This window comes from Microcaecilia unicolor, chromosome 6 (assembly GCF_901765095.1).
Source record: "Microcaecilia unicolor chromosome 6, aMicUni1.1, whole genome shotgun sequence".
NCBI classification, from domain to species: Eukaryota; Metazoa; Chordata; class Amphibia; order Gymnophiona; family Siphonopidae; genus Microcaecilia; species Microcaecilia unicolor.
In genome coordinates, this window is record NC_044036.1 from 345,208,279 (window position 1) to 345,224,893 (window position 16,615).

At 43.2% G+C, this 16,615-nt stretch overlaps 1 protein-coding gene across 1 annotated transcript in view; it reads right to left on the reverse strand.

Moving 5' to 3' along the window:
- Positions 1 to 430: 430 nt before the first annotated feature.
- The window catches only part of PCYT2 (phosphate cytidylyltransferase 2, ethanolamine), a 31,693-nt gene continuing 15,508 nt past the window's right edge, over positions 431 to 16,615 (reverse strand). Inside the window, exons 3-13 of the mRNA XM_030205172.1 lie at positions 16,393 to 16,554; positions 15,688 to 15,754; positions 12,321 to 12,405; positions 8,406 to 8,450; positions 7,905 to 8,043; positions 7,237 to 7,319; positions 3,652 to 3,729; positions 2,885 to 2,950; positions 2,712 to 2,777; positions 2,496 to 2,584; positions 431 to 888 (exon numbers count right to left, since the gene is read on the reverse strand). Coding sequence (XP_030061032.1) covers positions 774 to 888; positions 2,496 to 2,584; positions 2,712 to 2,777; positions 2,885 to 2,950; positions 3,652 to 3,729; positions 7,237 to 7,319; positions 7,905 to 8,043; positions 8,406 to 8,450; positions 12,321 to 12,405; positions 15,688 to 15,754; positions 16,393 to 16,554 — 995 coding nt within the window. The 3' untranslated portion in view covers positions 431 to 773. The remainder of the gene's footprint in view (positions 889 to 2,495; positions 2,585 to 2,711; positions 2,778 to 2,884; positions 2,951 to 3,651; positions 3,730 to 7,236; positions 7,320 to 7,904; positions 8,044 to 8,405; positions 8,451 to 12,320; positions 12,406 to 15,687; positions 15,755 to 16,392; positions 16,555 to 16,615) is intronic.

A 16,615-nucleotide genomic window follows, 5' to 3' on the forward strand; every position in this document is an offset into this window, starting at 1 on the left:
TTTGTCCTTTATTTTAAGCCATAGCATAGGTGCCTAGTTTTTAGTTTCAAATTCACCTAAATTCAGGAGTGTAAAAGTTATGCTTTTAAATTTAGGGCTGCCTGACATCAGCTTATATTATAGTGGCCTAGTGCTGAAAAATCAGTGCTAAGTTCTTAACTTATCCCTCTCCCCCCCCCCCCCCCTCCTTAAATCCACCCACTTCTTAGGAGCTCAGTGAAACTAGCAGCATAAATTTAAGCACAGCCCTAGTTAAGTGTCTACATTGTTTTGAATATCACTCTCAGAGATTTTGATGTAAAATGGGTCCTAACCCACGAAGAGGTCACTCTGGATTCTAATATCCCACCCATATCAGAGCTGAGAAAAGAAACGGAAGTCAGGGCAGCAGAAGCCCATCAAAGTCACAACTCTGGGTTCTGCTGCATCAAACTGTTTAGCACTGGGAAACTTCTGTTACCTTTATTATGAGATATTTTAAAATTGCAGCTGTTCAAATACAACAGAAAGGCAAAACTTTAAATAGAAATTAGTGCTTACAGCTAAGTGACCATTCAAGATCAAATGTCAAGGGCACCAGCAAAGGCTAACCCTGCTCAGGCATCACCAAATTATTTTTTGTTAAATACCAAATTCAATAAAATTAAAAATAAAACCTCCTTTTCTCCAGCCCTCCAAAGGGCCAGAGGACCAGACTGTAGCAAAGTAATCCCCAGAGATGCAGATACAGGGCAGTATGTCCAGGCTGCAGAGACTCAATTCTCGCCATCTTCCTAAAGCTGCAACACCTCCCTCAACTTCTGCTTCTCCTGCTCCTGTTTCTTTATGGCCTCCATCACTGCCAGCTCCTTTGCTTCCTTCTTTTGGTTTCGAGCTTCAAATTCCAACCTGCAGGTCACAATTGTACAGCAGCAATATAAAATAAGGGGGTAGACCGACCGTGGTTCCACAACAGATGGCTTAATAGGCAATAAAATTGACTCTAGGTTTAAAAAAGGTTTGGACAAGTTCCTGGAGGAACAGTACACAGTCTGCTATTAAGACATACATGGGGAAGCAACTGCTTGCCCTAGGATTGGTAGCATGGAATGGTGCTACTAACTGGGTTTCTGTCAGGTACTTGTGACCTGGATTGGCCACTGTTGGAAGCAGGATACTGGGCTAGACGGACCACTGGTCTAACCCAGTATGGCTATTCTTAAGTTTGATGCAATTCTGCACTTTGGCACCACATACGCCTGCTTCAGGAGTCAAACAAATTATCTGTGCAAGAGATAAGATACAAACTATAAAATGACATAAAAATACACCAAAAGATATTGGCAGTGCTGGACAGACACCATGACTCCATAGTATTTTTACTGGAGACACATTTAACCTCCCTGAACATAACAAGCTGGTCAAGTGGTGGTTGGGGGCTTGAATGAATCTCCTGCTGTGGGGAAAGAAAAGCAGGGGTGATTTATCCTGTTACGTAAGGGGTTAGATGCCACCACCATTGTGTGATAGCTGGAGACTGAAGATACGTTATACGTCATTTAACTGTGGACAGAACTACGACAAACAATTCTATAACCAACTTCTCCACTCCCTTTAGGATTTTGAGGGTCTAGTCCTGGGGGGAGATTTCAATGGGGTGTTTGGCCCCACCTTAGATAAGTCGGTGGCTCCTGCTCAGATTCAGGTTGATAAGACTAAGGGAGTCCCCAGGCTTTGTGATTTGCTGGACCTTTTGTTTGACTGGCAAGACTACACTCATCACTCTAGAGTCCATGATACCCAAGCCCGAATTGACTATATTCTACCTTCACATGACCTCTGGCCCCACGTTTTGGCAGAAATAGGACCATAGAAACTATCCAATCATGCTATGGTGCGGATAGAATTGAGCTTGCCCCAGACTGTTCCATGGCGGTTTCCATTAGAACTTGATATGGATCCCCAATTCAATATCCATTTAAAACAAAAATGTCTTAAACCGTGCTTTTCTGTGTAGCAAGTTATGGTTCATATCCCATATTGTGTCATATTACTATCACAGTACTTCATAGTCAACATATTTTTGCTTTTTCCAAGACTTTTTCTAAAACTATTTGCTTCTAGTTCAGTGAATTTTACCCTTGTCTGAAATAGATGCGTTATCATTGGATGCTCTAGCCCTTACCTTTACATTTTATCATCTGTGGCTTATTTATAATTTTGTTTTCAATTTTTATTATCACTTTTATCATACTTTTATGTAATTTTATAGTTTGTATGTTATCTCTTGCAGAGATAATTTTTTTGACTCCTGAAGGAGGAATATGTAGTGCCAAAACAAAGGAATGTGTCAAATTGGTTTTATTGCCTATCTTCAATAAGTCACAATTGTATTCAAAGAAGGGCTAAGTAAGCATAACCTCCTATCTCATGCTCAGACTCTTCCTTCGTTCTACATGAAAAACAAATCCACAGTCAGACACCATTAACAGCACTAAGAGATCCACACAACCAACCTGTTCTTAATTATCCTCTGCACAATATCATCTGTGGTCAGACTGTTACCACTGTCCACACTGCGGAAGATCCCACGTCTCTTAGGCTCCTGGAAACATAAAAGAAACCTTATATTACAGACCTCATGCACAACCAGAAAAATGGTTTCCTTACACACTTCCTCCCTCAATTTTTGTTTCTGAGAAAGTGCAAAGCAGTAGCAGTTTGGAACTTACCAGGTAGGGATCAGAACCATCTTTGTCTGCAGGGACCTCGGTCTTCCCATGACACACCCACTCTACCTGCAAGATGGCAAATTTGTACTTTATTCTGTACTCAGCATTGCCCTTCTCACCTCGTCTCACCCTGTCCTGTCCAATGTTCTTTATGCTTAATTTCTGGGACTCACCTTGAAATGGTCCAGCAGATCTGCTGTCACAGCATAAGGGGCGCCAATCACAACCTCAGACACATACTGCAAGCAGAAACACACTCTGGTAATTTTCTGAAAAGCTACAGGCTTGGGGACAACCATTAGTTCAACCTTCCACTTCAGATGCAAGTTCAAAAATGTTTCAAGGCTGTGACCCAGAATAAAATTATTAAAACCACTACTGACAAAAAAGTGTAAGAGTGAAATGTCTAAAGCAGGTTACAATGGTCAATCCTTATCTCTAAAGTAGATTACAATGGTCAATCCTTATCTGTAAAGCAGGTTACAATGGTCAATCCTTATCTCTAAAGCTGGTTACAATGGTCAATCCTACTAGCCCCTGTGCAACAACCATTTTTGATCCTGGTGAACTGGGTTCGATTCCCACTGCAGCTCCTTGTGACTCTGGGCAAGTCACTTAACCCTCCATTGCCCCTGGTACAAAATAAGTACCTGTATATAATATGTAAACCACGTTGACTGTAACCACAGAAAGGCAGTAGATCAAGTCCCATTCCCCTTTCAAGGGCCTCAGTATGAGATGGAAATTCACTACCAGACCCATTACGTCTCCCTGTTTTTTAGATCACAGCAGAAACCGCCAAGGAGAAAACGGTGAATGCAAGTCCAACTAGCTAAATTCTGAAGTGCATTTGCAAGGGTAACTGCGAAAGATGGGATCAATATTCATGGCAGAAATACTGAATGAGAGAAAACAGAGAGAAGCCAGAAGTGACACTTACCCGGCAGGCCAGCACACTCAGTGTCCTCTCATGCACATTCATGATGGGATAGTTCTTCCCTTTGTAACGATTCACCTCCTGCAGACACAATTGATAATAACCTCAAGACAGAAGACCAAAAACGATGAGAGAAATTTATTCCAACAAAATCCCTTTCAGTGGAGGACAGCCATTCCCCTCATCTCCCAGTCACTCGTCTCACCATGGTATCTCTTGGGCGCTGTGTTGTCACTTAGCCTAATGGGTCTCTTCCCTTAGGACTCCTGCTGTCCCTCTGGGACTCTGCTATCCCAATTTCCTCCTTCCCCTAACACAGTGGTTACTAAACCTAGTCCTGTCAGATTTTTGGGATATCCACAATGAATATTTGTAAGAGAGATTTGCATGCACTGCCTCGATTGCATGCAAATTTCTCTCATGAATATTCATTGTGGGTATACCGAAAACTTGACAAGATGGAGAAATTAGGTCTTACCTACAAATGTTCTTTCCTTTAGTCCCACCAGACCAGTCCAGAACGGGGGTGTTCCCATTGACCAGCAAATGGAGACAGAGAATAAAAGAAGTCCTGTGTGCTTCGCCCAATAAGGGCATCATGCAGCCTTACATGTTTACTGGTCCATATTCAGATGGCGGTGATCAGCATTTTTTTTTTTAATGCTGACTGTCACTGGCTAAAATTAGTCCCATCAATGTTGGGCCATGTCTAGGCACTGGCACTTAATATCTGGCTCTCACCAGACAATCTCACCACCAGAACCTAGGCAGGTCCTGGTTGAATACTGTCCAGGACTCGCATAACTGCAGTCAACAGTTTTTTCCTCCTGTTCCCCTTCTGCCCCCCAGTCATAGTAGCACCCCTCCTCAAGCCTACCTGATCAAGTGATGATTGGGACAGGGTGGCTCCAATTAATAAAGGCAGTCACAACCTCTAGTGGCAGTCTTGTGGTACTACCTCTACGGGTCAGCTTCTAGCGGTGGGACCACAAGGCTACTGCAGAGGTCATGGCAGCCATTTTTAACTGGAGCTGTGAGAGGCAGGAGTGAATAAGGTTCACTCCTGCCTGACCACCACTAAAAAAGGTCTTTTCAGATAGGTCCTGGTGGGGACTGCTATTACATGAGGGGAGGGCCAGGAGGAGGAAGTGACAACTATACTTGGGGAGGGATGGAAGGCGAAGCAGCTTCAGGCTGCAGCCTAGTTGTTATGCAGGTGCCGGCTGATATTCAGCGCCTGCATAACTACTGGCCTCTCCCCAACCCTGCCTCTGGAATGCCCCTCTCTGGACCACTTGAAAAGTGGCCAGTCAATATTCAGTGGCACTGCCCAGTTCACTGCTACTGAATACTGGCACCCAGCATATAAACTGCAATTTAAGCAGGCTGTTTAAATCACTCTGAATATTGACCAGATAGTATTTCAAATGACACAGTAATGGACCATCTGTTTTCAATTTCACTTGAGTTGTTGTACTAATAATACTCATATCATCATTAAAAACATTGAAAAGGCTTTCAGCTTGGGAAAAAATGGTTGAGGGGAGATATGATAGAGATCTATAAAATCCAGCATGGAAGAGGGATTGTGTGGCCCTTGGTTTCTCTTTCAGTAAAATAATTGGGCAAGGACTTGGGGGGGGGGGGGGGAGATGTAAAAACTTTAAAGAAATGAAAATCATTGTTTTGTTTGTGTTACAGTGACTGTTTCACTGGTTTAATTTACGATGGAGACTTTTGAAACAATATTTGTTGCTATTCTTGTTGAGTGTTGCAATAAAGGATTTAAAAAAAAAAAAAAAAGAAAATCCTGAATGGAGTGGAAGAGGTAAACCTGAATCCATTGTTTACGCTTTCAAAAAGAACAAAAACTAGAAGTACATTTAAAACAAATAGAAGAAGTGAAGAAAATATTTTTCACTCAACATTGTTGGAGCAAGTGGTAAAAGCAGTTAATGTAGCTTGGTTTGGACAAATTCATGGAGGAAACGTGCATAGACTGTTAAAACAGACCTGAAGAAAGCCACCGCTTAAACCTGAGGTTAAGTAGCATGGAACACTGCTACATTTTGGACCTGAACTGGCCACTATTGGAAACAGAGTACAGGGTTAGGTGGACACTTGATCGAATCCAGAAGGACAACTCTTACGTTCTTAAGTTAAACAGAGAAAAAAAGAATGAACATTAAACCTGAACAGAACTTGTTGATTAAAGAGTGAAAAAAGCAATATTAAAGTATATTAAAGTGGTTTAATAACTGGAAATATATTAGGGAGGGCCTCTGGACTGGTCTGGTGGACTAAAGGAAAGAAAATTAGCACATAAGACCTAATTTTTCTTTTCTTAGTGTCCTCACCAGGCCAGTCCAGTACCTATGGGATATATCAAAACAGTTCCCAAGAAAGGTGGGGCTCTAAAATTTCTGCCTGAAAAATTCAGTCACAAATGCAATATACAGTAATGCTTCTACCTGGAGTCTGAAGCTTTGTGAATGTAAAAAGTAATGACTATATCACCAGTTTGCAGCTATGAATCAGAAGTATCGTTCGCAACTCTGCCCATAAAGCTGAAATAGCTCTGGTAGAAATTTTTCAAACCTTAGGAGGTTGCTTCCTTTTGAAATTAAATATTAATGCCAATGAATATTACTTCAGCTACTGAGTAATAAGTTTTAGAAATTGGTTCACCTTACCTGAAACCTGCAAAGAGAAAAATCAATCTGTCCAACCTTGGAAATCGGTAGATCACTTCATTGTACTTCTAACATACACAATGGTCAAGCAACAAAAGTAAAGATTTGATCTACCTAAAATGAGGACACTCCCTCTGAAAGAAAGTACAGAATTATTTAAATCAACACACCTGCTTCCGTGAACCGGAGAAAAGATCTGTCCATGTTAATACCTGTGCTGAAAATTCTCAAAGATTAGATAGAAATCGAGAATAACTACATAAAGGGTGAGATTCTTCCAAGACACTCCTTAAAGGAGGTCAAAGGACAGAAGTCCCACTGCCTTAAGTGGCAGAATCAAACTCCATTCAGGACAGAACAAACGTACAGGAGGATGCACAGCATTCAAGCTTAGAGACGATGCACTCTATTTGGATGAAAAAGAAAGAGGAAGAACTCGGAATCCTCAGAGTATCAATCCTGCCCCAGATCAAATTAAATTTGCTATATGTCCTTTTTGTTTGTTTGTTTTGGGAGTTTAAAACCTCAAGTGAAGTACCCTCTGCTCAACTGAGTTCTCCAATTAGGTCAGGAGCTGCTTCAGTAACCAGTCCAAGTTCTGCATGGTCTGCCCGTCACCAACTGCTGGAGGCAGAGAAATACTGAGCATTTAAGACTGCATGGTGCAGGACTTTTTTCCCCCCTCTATCTGTTGGTCTATCTGTGGCATAACCCACAGGTTCTAGGTTGGTCTGGTGAGAATGGTAGGGAATCTTTCTTTTAGGGGCGCTGTTATTTCTCCCCCACCCCCCCCTCCAAACACATTGTGCCATTTGGTCCTTCTATCTCTGTCCATTCATGCTCCCCTACATGCCCAGACACCAGGTGTTTGAGTTCCAGTGGGCTGTACTATAACCTGATCAAAGTGGAGTCCAACGATGATGTAGGGTTTTTCTGCCAGTCTATGCACCTTCTCCAAGAAATCCACATGCCCAATATCTGCAGCTTTGGTTAAGGATCTCAGTTACCGTGTACTAATTTCTAAACCAGCAATAGGTTAACTCATTATTCTTGCCTCAAAACCTGACTTACTATTCTTCTTCACTCAACTCTTACCTCATATTAATAAGTGTCCAAAGCAACAGATATATAATGAATAAAAATCTGTACTGACTCAATCTTGTGCAGATCACAATTTGAGATGGAGCATTCATGCAGAGCTGCTGTGTCTAGCAGGTGGGATGTGATGCAGAGGGCAGGCACTGCTGGAGGTATGGCATACAGTGGGCACGTTAGGTGAGAGGGAGAGGTCTGAACTACAGTTGGCAGAAGAGAGGGATGTAGTGGTATTAGTAGGGGCAGCTTGAGGTGGTGCCTGAGTGGAGGAGGTGTTAGGGGCAACTATTGGTAGAGAAGAACAAGATCATAGTGGCAGGCCAGTCAGAACTGCAAAGCTAGAAGAAATTTGCAGCACCCAGGGGCTTCCATAATAAATAGAAGGGTGTAGCACTGGGACCCTCACATTCTTCTTCCTCAGTCTCTACAATAATATTCCATGCCCAGTCAACCTGAGCCTAATGATACGGAACAGGTCAAATGCTCCAGCCACGTATATGATTGTATCCCCTGGCTCCGGCTCCTTTCCAGAGGCAAACTGGATGATCTTCTGAGATGTCTGCAAGAACTGAGACACACCTGTCCAGGGGCTGTGGCCTTTTGGACCCTAACAAATGAAAAGAAAATCAGGAGTGAGGAGAAAGACCACCAAAGGTCAAGCACAAGACTATGTTAACTAAAAGTCACAGGACAACACTGTCTGTCCACAAAGAAGCAGGACACCTAAGAACTAAGATGTAAACACCAGGTGGTGTGAAACCATGTTTCCTAGTCATTACACAGCTCTGTACTTCCCCCTCACTCTCCATGGGAAGCTTACCCAAAGCAGAACATCACCTACTCCCCACCCCCACAAAAAACCCCAAAACAAGCTAACATCCTCCTCTATGGGAGGAGTGGAGCAAATTACAAGTGATTAAGCAAAATCCTGAGTTTATTTTGTAGAAAGAGCTATGGGCATCTACTCACCTTGCCAAAGTTATCTGTGTGCTGCTGGTAATCTGAATTTTCATCCTGAAGAGAAAGACTCAGGTTAGAGGAATAGCTAGAAAGCTAGTAATAATATCCCCAAACCATGAAAGTACCTGCCACTCTACTGTGCAGGTCAGGGGGAGGAATGAGGTACCTGCCCCCTGCATCACATACCAGGACAGAAGCAAGAAAGAAAACTCATTCCTTTGGCTGCTGCAAAGCTCAGTAAAAGGTCTTTACCTAAGATGAACATAAACATTCACAAAACTTTCTCTCTTGCTTTCTGCGACAGAATTTGAACTCCATTTTCTGCCTCCCCCACCAAATTGGTTGGAGTTATGTGCATATTTATTTTCTAGGATAAAGTAGTGTGCCTGATGTGTTTCTTATTCCTCTTGAATATCCTATACAATAATTTGCACCTCCAACGTTCCATCGCTGTCTGGCTTCGTAACATCTCATGACGTCAGCCAGCCTCCAGCGTTCCACTCCCCCTCACTGCCGAGCCCTCACGTCAAAACGTAATGACGTCAGAGGGCGGAACAGTGAGAGGGAAGGGAACGCTGGAGGCGAGCTGACGTCAGGATGTTACCAACGGAAGGGAAGCCAGTCAGGCCAGCCAAAAAACGATGAGGTACAAAGGAAGATAGAATCGCGGGACATCGAGGGCAGAGCAGAGCAGAATCGATGGACGTGGATGGGATGGGATGGGAGGAGAGGACAGGATAGGACAGGAGAGAAGAGAAGAGAATTGTGGGACACGGATGGGAGGGCAGGGAAGAGGAGAATCGCTGGCCATGGAGGGGAGGGCAGGGGAGAGACAAAAAAATCGCTTACAAGAGAGCCTTCCTAGGGCCCGTTTCTTTGTTGAGGAAACGGGCTGGGTTCCACTAGTATAGAAATAAACGGTTAATGTATAATCACAAAATATAAAGGGATACCTTTTTACAGGATTACTACTACTACTTAACGTACTTAACGTACTTCTGACTAACTTTCAAGAGCTAAATCCCTTTTGCTACTACCCTGACCTGAAGAAGAGGTAGTCAAATTTGTATTATGTTAGTCCAGTAAAAAAGGAATCACCTTATATTTCTTTTACTGCTGTTTTAATTTTCTCCAGGTAGGAGCCGCTCCTGAATACCGGCCTCGATACTGGTAATAAATCATTAACTGAGATTTCCAAATGTCTATCAAGATATGATCCCTCTATGGTTTCGCAGTTATAGCATGTCACGCTGTACTCCACACCCCCATGGTTTACTGTTCTGTCATCCAACAGCCTTACACTAGTTTATAATGTGACCCTAAAATATGTTTAACTTCTAAGGATTTTACTGCTAAAGTCCATATTGCAAAGATATATGAGCAAAGCATTGTGTGTAATGTAGTCTCACATGTAAAGGAGTCACCCCTGCCTGTCTGTATAAGAACTGTTACTATTGGTCTACCCTGCTGCAAAGACCTCTTCTCTTTCTCAACCAAGCCTGGCTCCTTGGTCTACCTGCTATCATTTCCTGGTCATTCTTACTATCTGTCCCGGGAGGTCAGCCAGGTATGACCTTTCCCTCCAATCAAGGCTGCCCTCTGGGACCACCCCTGCTACCTGATGGCAGGCTCTGTCCCTATTGGTTCCTTTACCTCCTCCTCCCTGGGCCTGTAAGCCCCTTCTTGGCCTCTCTTCCTCCATGATCCCCAGAAGCTTAGCCAGTGGTGGGAGGTAGGGCTGGTGCTTGGGAGGTGGGGATAGTGCTGGCCAGACTTATACGGTCTGTGCCAGAGCCGGTGGTGGGAGGCGAGGCTGGAGGTTGGGAGATGGGGATAGTGCTGGGCAGACTTATACAGTCTGTGCCAGAGCCGGTGGTGGGAGGTGGGGCGGGGATAGTGCTGGCCAGACTTATACGGTCTGTGCCAGGGCTGGTGGTTGGGAGGCAGGGATAGTGCTGGGCAGACTTATACGGTCTGTGCCCTGAAAAACACAGGTACAAATCAAGGTAAGGTATACACAAAAAATGGCACATGTGAGTTTATCTTGTTGGGCAGACTGGATGGACCGTGCAGGTCTTTTTCTGCCGTCATCTACTATGTTTACTATGAGGCATTCTGCATCTTGCTTTAGACAGCACTTTTCCTGCTAAACTCCCTGTAATGAACTCGTTTTTTACCTCGTTAATACTCTCTAATAAGGTATTGCATATTCTAGCCACCCAGCTCTGAACCACCTGGCATCTGTTTAACTATTTTCTCACCTCTACAATAAAGGGAAAGGGAAATGGGACTTGATATACTGCCTTTCTGAGGTTTTTGCAACTACATTCAAAGCGGTTTACATATATTCAGGTACTTATTTTGTACCAGGGACAATGGAGGGTTAAGTGACTTGCCCAGAGTCACAAGGAGCTGCAGTGGGAATTTAACCCAGTTCCCCAGGATCAAAGTCCACTGCACTAACCACTAGGCTACTCCTCCACTCATTCCACCAATAAGAGCCAACCTCATCAGTGATGTCACAATGGCTTAAAGTCCATTGCACTAACCACTAGGCTACTCCTCCACTCATTCCACCAATAAGAGCCAACCTCATCAGTGATGTCACAATGGCTTGATTGCCCAATACTTGGCTCACTTCTGATATTGTGAAGTCATAAGGGAAAGGGGGAAAGGGAAATGGGACTTGATATGCCGCCTTTCTGAGATATTTTGTAACTACATTCAAAGCGGTTTACATATATAAAGGTACATATTTTGTACCCGGGGCAATGGAGGGTTAAGTGACTTGCCCAGAGTCACAAGGAGTTGCAGTGGGAATCAAACTCAGTTCCCCAGGATCAAAGTCCACTGCACTAACTACTAGGCTACTCCTCTACTCCACATTGCCTTTCTTCAGATTTCTACCTCCAACCACTGATTCAGCTCTCAGAATTACGGAGTCTCTGTTGCCCTGGGGTAGGGTTACCATATGGCTTCAGATAAAGGAGGACGGATCGAGCCAGCCAGGTTTTACTTCCATTGCTTTCAAGCAATGGAAGTAAAACCCGGCTGGCTCAATCTGTCCTCCTTTTTCTGGAGCCATATGGTAACCCTACCCTGGGGCAACACTTCTGAACATCTGACTGTGAGTAAACTATCTATATTTATTCAATAAAGGAAATTTCAGAAAATAAAGAGGCTTCAGGTGTGTGCTGGTGTGCCAATGTTATACTCCAGGATATTAAGGCTTTAGAGACATTAAGTGTTAAGAGGCCTGACAATTACAATCCAACACAGTGGAGGAGTGGCCTAGTGGTTAGTAGAGCACCGGTCTTGCAATCCAGAGGTGGCCGGTTCAAATCCCACTGCTGCTCCTTGTGATCTTGGGCAAACCCTATATTGCCTCATGTACAAACTTAGATTGTGAGCCCTCCTGGGACAGAGAAATATCCAGAGTACCTGAATGTAACTCACCTAGAGCTACTACTGAAAAAGGTGTGAGCAAAATCTAAATAAATAAATAAAAATCTAATAAGATAAATTTGACCTCACCCTAAAAGGACACACACAGTTTACATGGTTCAAATGATTCCTTTCAGTGCCACACTTCTATAGCTGAGAAATCTGCTGGGACACAATCTTAGCTAGAGCAATGTAGAAAGGAGCAATAGACCTGCAACCAAGCATACCAGCCACTGCTTTTTAAATAAAAGTTAACTGTGCACCTTGTTATACTGCTCAAGGCTAGTCTGTCTGCCCCATGAGCTCATGGCTCTGCTTCTCAAGAATGCCTGAGGCATTTACATGAGATCTCCATGCATGTAAACCCTGTTCATAGAAACATATTATGATCCTACAACAATCTCTGAACTCATGGAAAACCCTATAAAACCAGAAAAGACCAACAAGTGCTTCAAACATGGGCATGGTGTGGCTACTCACAATGTTGCTGTGGTGTGCTTTGGTCATGAGAAGCATTCTGCCCACCAGGTCTGTAGTGGAGACGCCTTGGGTGCGCTTACACTCCCTGCAAGAAAAACACACTGGGCTCATGCATTCCTGTGATTAAAAGGGTCTAGTTACAGGATTCCTCATCTTTAGAGACATCAATCCTAAACAAAATACTGTGATAGGAAGAAAACTGAAAAACCATTAAAGAAAAGAGCCTCATATTAGTCATAAGTACATAGGTACATAAATATTGCCATATTGGGACAGACCGAAGGCCCAACAAGGCCAGCATCCTGTTTCCAACAGTGGCCAATCCAGGTCACAAGTGCCTGGCAAGATCCCAAAACAGTACAACACATTCTATGCTGCTTATTCTATAAATAAGCAGTGGACTTTCCCAACGTCCGTGTTAATGGTCTATGGACTTTTCCTTTAGGAAGCCATCCAAACCTTTTTTAAACCCCGATAAGCTAACTGCTTTTACTACACTCTCTGGCAAAGAATTCCAGAGTTTAATTACACGTTGAGTGAAGAAATATTTTTTTCCGATTCGTTTTAAATGTACTACTTTGTAGCTTCATTGCGTGCCTCCTAGTATTTTTGGAAAGAGTAAACAAGTGATTCATGTCTACCCATTACGCTCCACTCATTATTTTATAGACCTCTACCATATCTCCCTCAGCCATCTTTTCTCCAAGCTGAAGAGGCCTAACCACTTTAGCCTTTCCTCATAGGGAAGTCGTCCCATCCCCTTTATCATTTTCGTCGCCCTTCTCTGTACCTTTTCTAATTCCACTATATCTTTTTTTGAGATGCGGCGACCAGAATTGAACACAATATTCGAGGTGTGGTCACAACATGGAGTGATACAAAGGCATTATAATGTCCACATTTTTGTTTTATATTCCTTTCCTAATAATACCTAACGTTCTGTTTGCTTTCTTAGCCGCCGCCACACACTGAGTAGAGGGTTTCAACGTATCATCAACGATGACGCCTACATGCCTTTCCTGGTCGGTGACGTGGAACCTTGCATTACATAGCTATAATTTGGGTTCCTCTTTCCCACATGCATCACTTTGCAGTTGCTCACATTAAACGTCATCTGCCGTTTGGATGCCCGGTCTCCCAGTCTCGTAAGGTCCTCTTGTAATTTGTCACAATCCTCTTGCAATTTAACAACTTTGTGTTGTCAGCAAATTTAATTACACTAGTTACTCCCATCTCTAGATCATTTATAAATATGTTAAAAAGCAGCGGTCCCAGCACAGACCCCACTATTTACCTTTCTCCATTGAGAATACTGACCATTTAACCCTACTCTCTGTTTTCTATCTTTTAACCAGTTTTTTTAATCCACAATAGAACACTACCTCCTATCCCATGACTCTCCAATTTCCTCTGGAGTCTTTCCTGTGGTACTTTGTCAAATGCCTTTTGAAAATCCAGATACACAATATCGACTGGCTCACCTTTATCCACATGTTTGTTCATCCCTTGAAAGAAATGTAATAGATTGGTGAGGCAAATCCATGTTGGCTTTGACTCATTAATCCATGCTTTTGAATATGCTCTGTAATTTTGTTCTTTATAATAGTCTCTACCATTTTGCCTGGCACCAACATCAGGCTCACTGGTCTATAATTTCCCGGATCTCCTCTGGAACCTTTTTTAAAAATTGGCGCTACATTGGCCACCCTCCAATCTTCCAGTACCATGCTTGATTTTAAAGATAAATTACAAATTACAAACAATAGTTCCACAAGTTCATTTTTCAATTCTATCAGTACTCTGGGATGAATACCATCCGGTCCAGGAGATTTGCTACTCTTCAGTTTGTCAAATTGCACCATTACATCCCCCAGGTTTATAGAGATTTCATTCCGTATATTGTATATACTATTTCTTTCCTCCTCTTTTATTTTATTAACTTGTAGTGGCAACCTGATAATTGTGGTTTACCACCTACACAGCTGCATCTCCTGTGGGTCTAGCATCTCTCCCCTTCTCTTACTCTCTCCCTCCCTCCAAGTTCTCACCATCTCCCCCTTCTGCCCAGCACTCTGCCATCTTCCTCCTCTCTACCCAGTTCCCTCTCCCATATTCTGGTATCTCTCCTGTCCCCCTACCCCACTCCAGGTTCAGCACCTCTCCCCCTCCCTCCAGCTCCCCTCCATGGGTCCAGCACATCATCTTCCACCTCCATCCCTAGTCCAGGATCTCCCTCTTTTTCCCTCAGCCTCCCATGAGTCCAGTACCACTCTTGCTTCCTCCTTCAAACCCCACCTCGGGTCCTGCACCACTCCCTATTCCTTCAAACATCCCCTCCAGCTCCAGCACCACTTCCTCTCCATTCTTCAAATCCTCCACCACCGGGTCCAGCACCATTCCCTCTCCCTTCTTCAAACTCTCCATCACCGAGTCCAGCACCATTCCCTCTCCTTTCTTAAGACCGTCCCCAACCTCCCCCCCCCACCAGGGTCCAGCATCACTCCCTAAGATGGTTGACGTCTAACTAAAAAAGGAAGACCGTTCCATACTTCTATGGCTTTATAAGAAAAACGTTGATTCCAATAATCATTTATACCTTATTCTCTTGAAGAATGGAAATGTGAAGGTCAAATTTGACTAGTTTGAATCAATACAAATATTAAAAAGTATAGGTGACAAGGGGGAACCCTGAAGGACTCCACACGGTGGGCATCAATAGAAAAAGTTCCGTCTTTTTTCACTGCATAGGAACGATTAAAACCAGTCAAACACTGTGCTTCCAATACCACATTTAGACAATTTGTGCAAAAGTATTTCATGATCAACCATGTTGAACGCAGCCGATAAAATCAAACACTAGTAACAAAGCCCGACTTCCTTTGCTTAAAATGTTCTTCACTGAAGTAATCAATGAGAGAAGCAAGGTCTCCATACTAAGCACACTTCTGAATCCATGTTGAAATTTTTCCAAAACTGCAAGATTATCCAATTGGCCAACACCAATGATTCAGCTATTTTCACAAACAATAGAATACTAGCAATAGGCCAATATGAAGGTGGTTCAGATAATACGAGGGTTGCAGATTTTAGAATCTAGGAAGTATAGAAACTTTAATAAAACAAAAAGTCCTTTTCCTACCCCACATCTTACTGGCTAGCTGCCACCTTCTTCCCTTACTTCCACTGCTCTATCATAGCCCCCCACCCCCAATGTGACTGCTTCCCTCTCTAACCTTCTCTAGATCTCTTCCTTTAGTACTCTCCTCCTGTCTCCTGCCAAACTGCTCTCCCCCCCTCTAACACAATGCTCACTCACCTCCTTCTCTCTCACTCTTGTGACTGCTCTGCATATACCACCACCCCTCACCTGTATCTTCCGGCCTTCTTCACCTCTTCATATGTGTCTCTGCCATCAATGGTTAATGTGATATCATCTGCAAAAAAGAAATGTTAGAACTCTATGAAAAATGAGATTTACTGCTCAGTTAAAGGTGAGGTTGAACCCAGACAAAAATAACCATATAATTTTCTTCAGAAAACTCAGAGACATTTTTCCCCCTCCCTCATTGGTTCTGTGATTTGTCACTGGGAAACACCTCTCCTCTGCAGCCAGTACCACAGCTAAGATCGGGAAGTTCTTTGTGGCATACTGGAGTTAAAAAAAAAACATTTGGAGAAGTTCCTGGAGGAAATGTCTATACTCTGCTATTAAAACAGACTTGGGGGAAAGCATGAATCTTGCTACTACTACTGAAAAGGGTGTGAGCAAAATCCAAATAAATATTTGGGATTCTGTCAGGTAATTGTGACCTGAATTGGCCACTATTAGAAGCAGGATACTGGGCTAGAGGGACCACAGGTCTAACCCAGTATAGCTATTCTTGTGTTCAATTAAGACAGATAAAACAACAAAGTAATATAGAAACAGATGAGTCCAAGAAAGACAAAATTAAAAAAATAATGACAACAGGCAGGAAGGAACAGTGCTCATACCGTACAGTAAATAGGAAGAGCTAAGAAAGTGAGAACAAGGAATCTAAGGCTGGACTAAAAGCAGTGAAATCCCACTCACTTCCATGCACGCAGAAGTCACAGTTATATTTGTCCAGGGTTTCCAGCGTCGTCACGTATGGAGCACCGGCCACGATTTCATCCACCCATTTGATGGCTCGCACCATTTTGTACCTCTCTTCCTGGGTGAAAACTGGGGGGCCCTTGTGCTTAGCAATCTCCTCTAGTTCAAAAGACACAACAAAGTTTAAAGATTAGAGACAGCATAGCAGGCTATGGAGAGA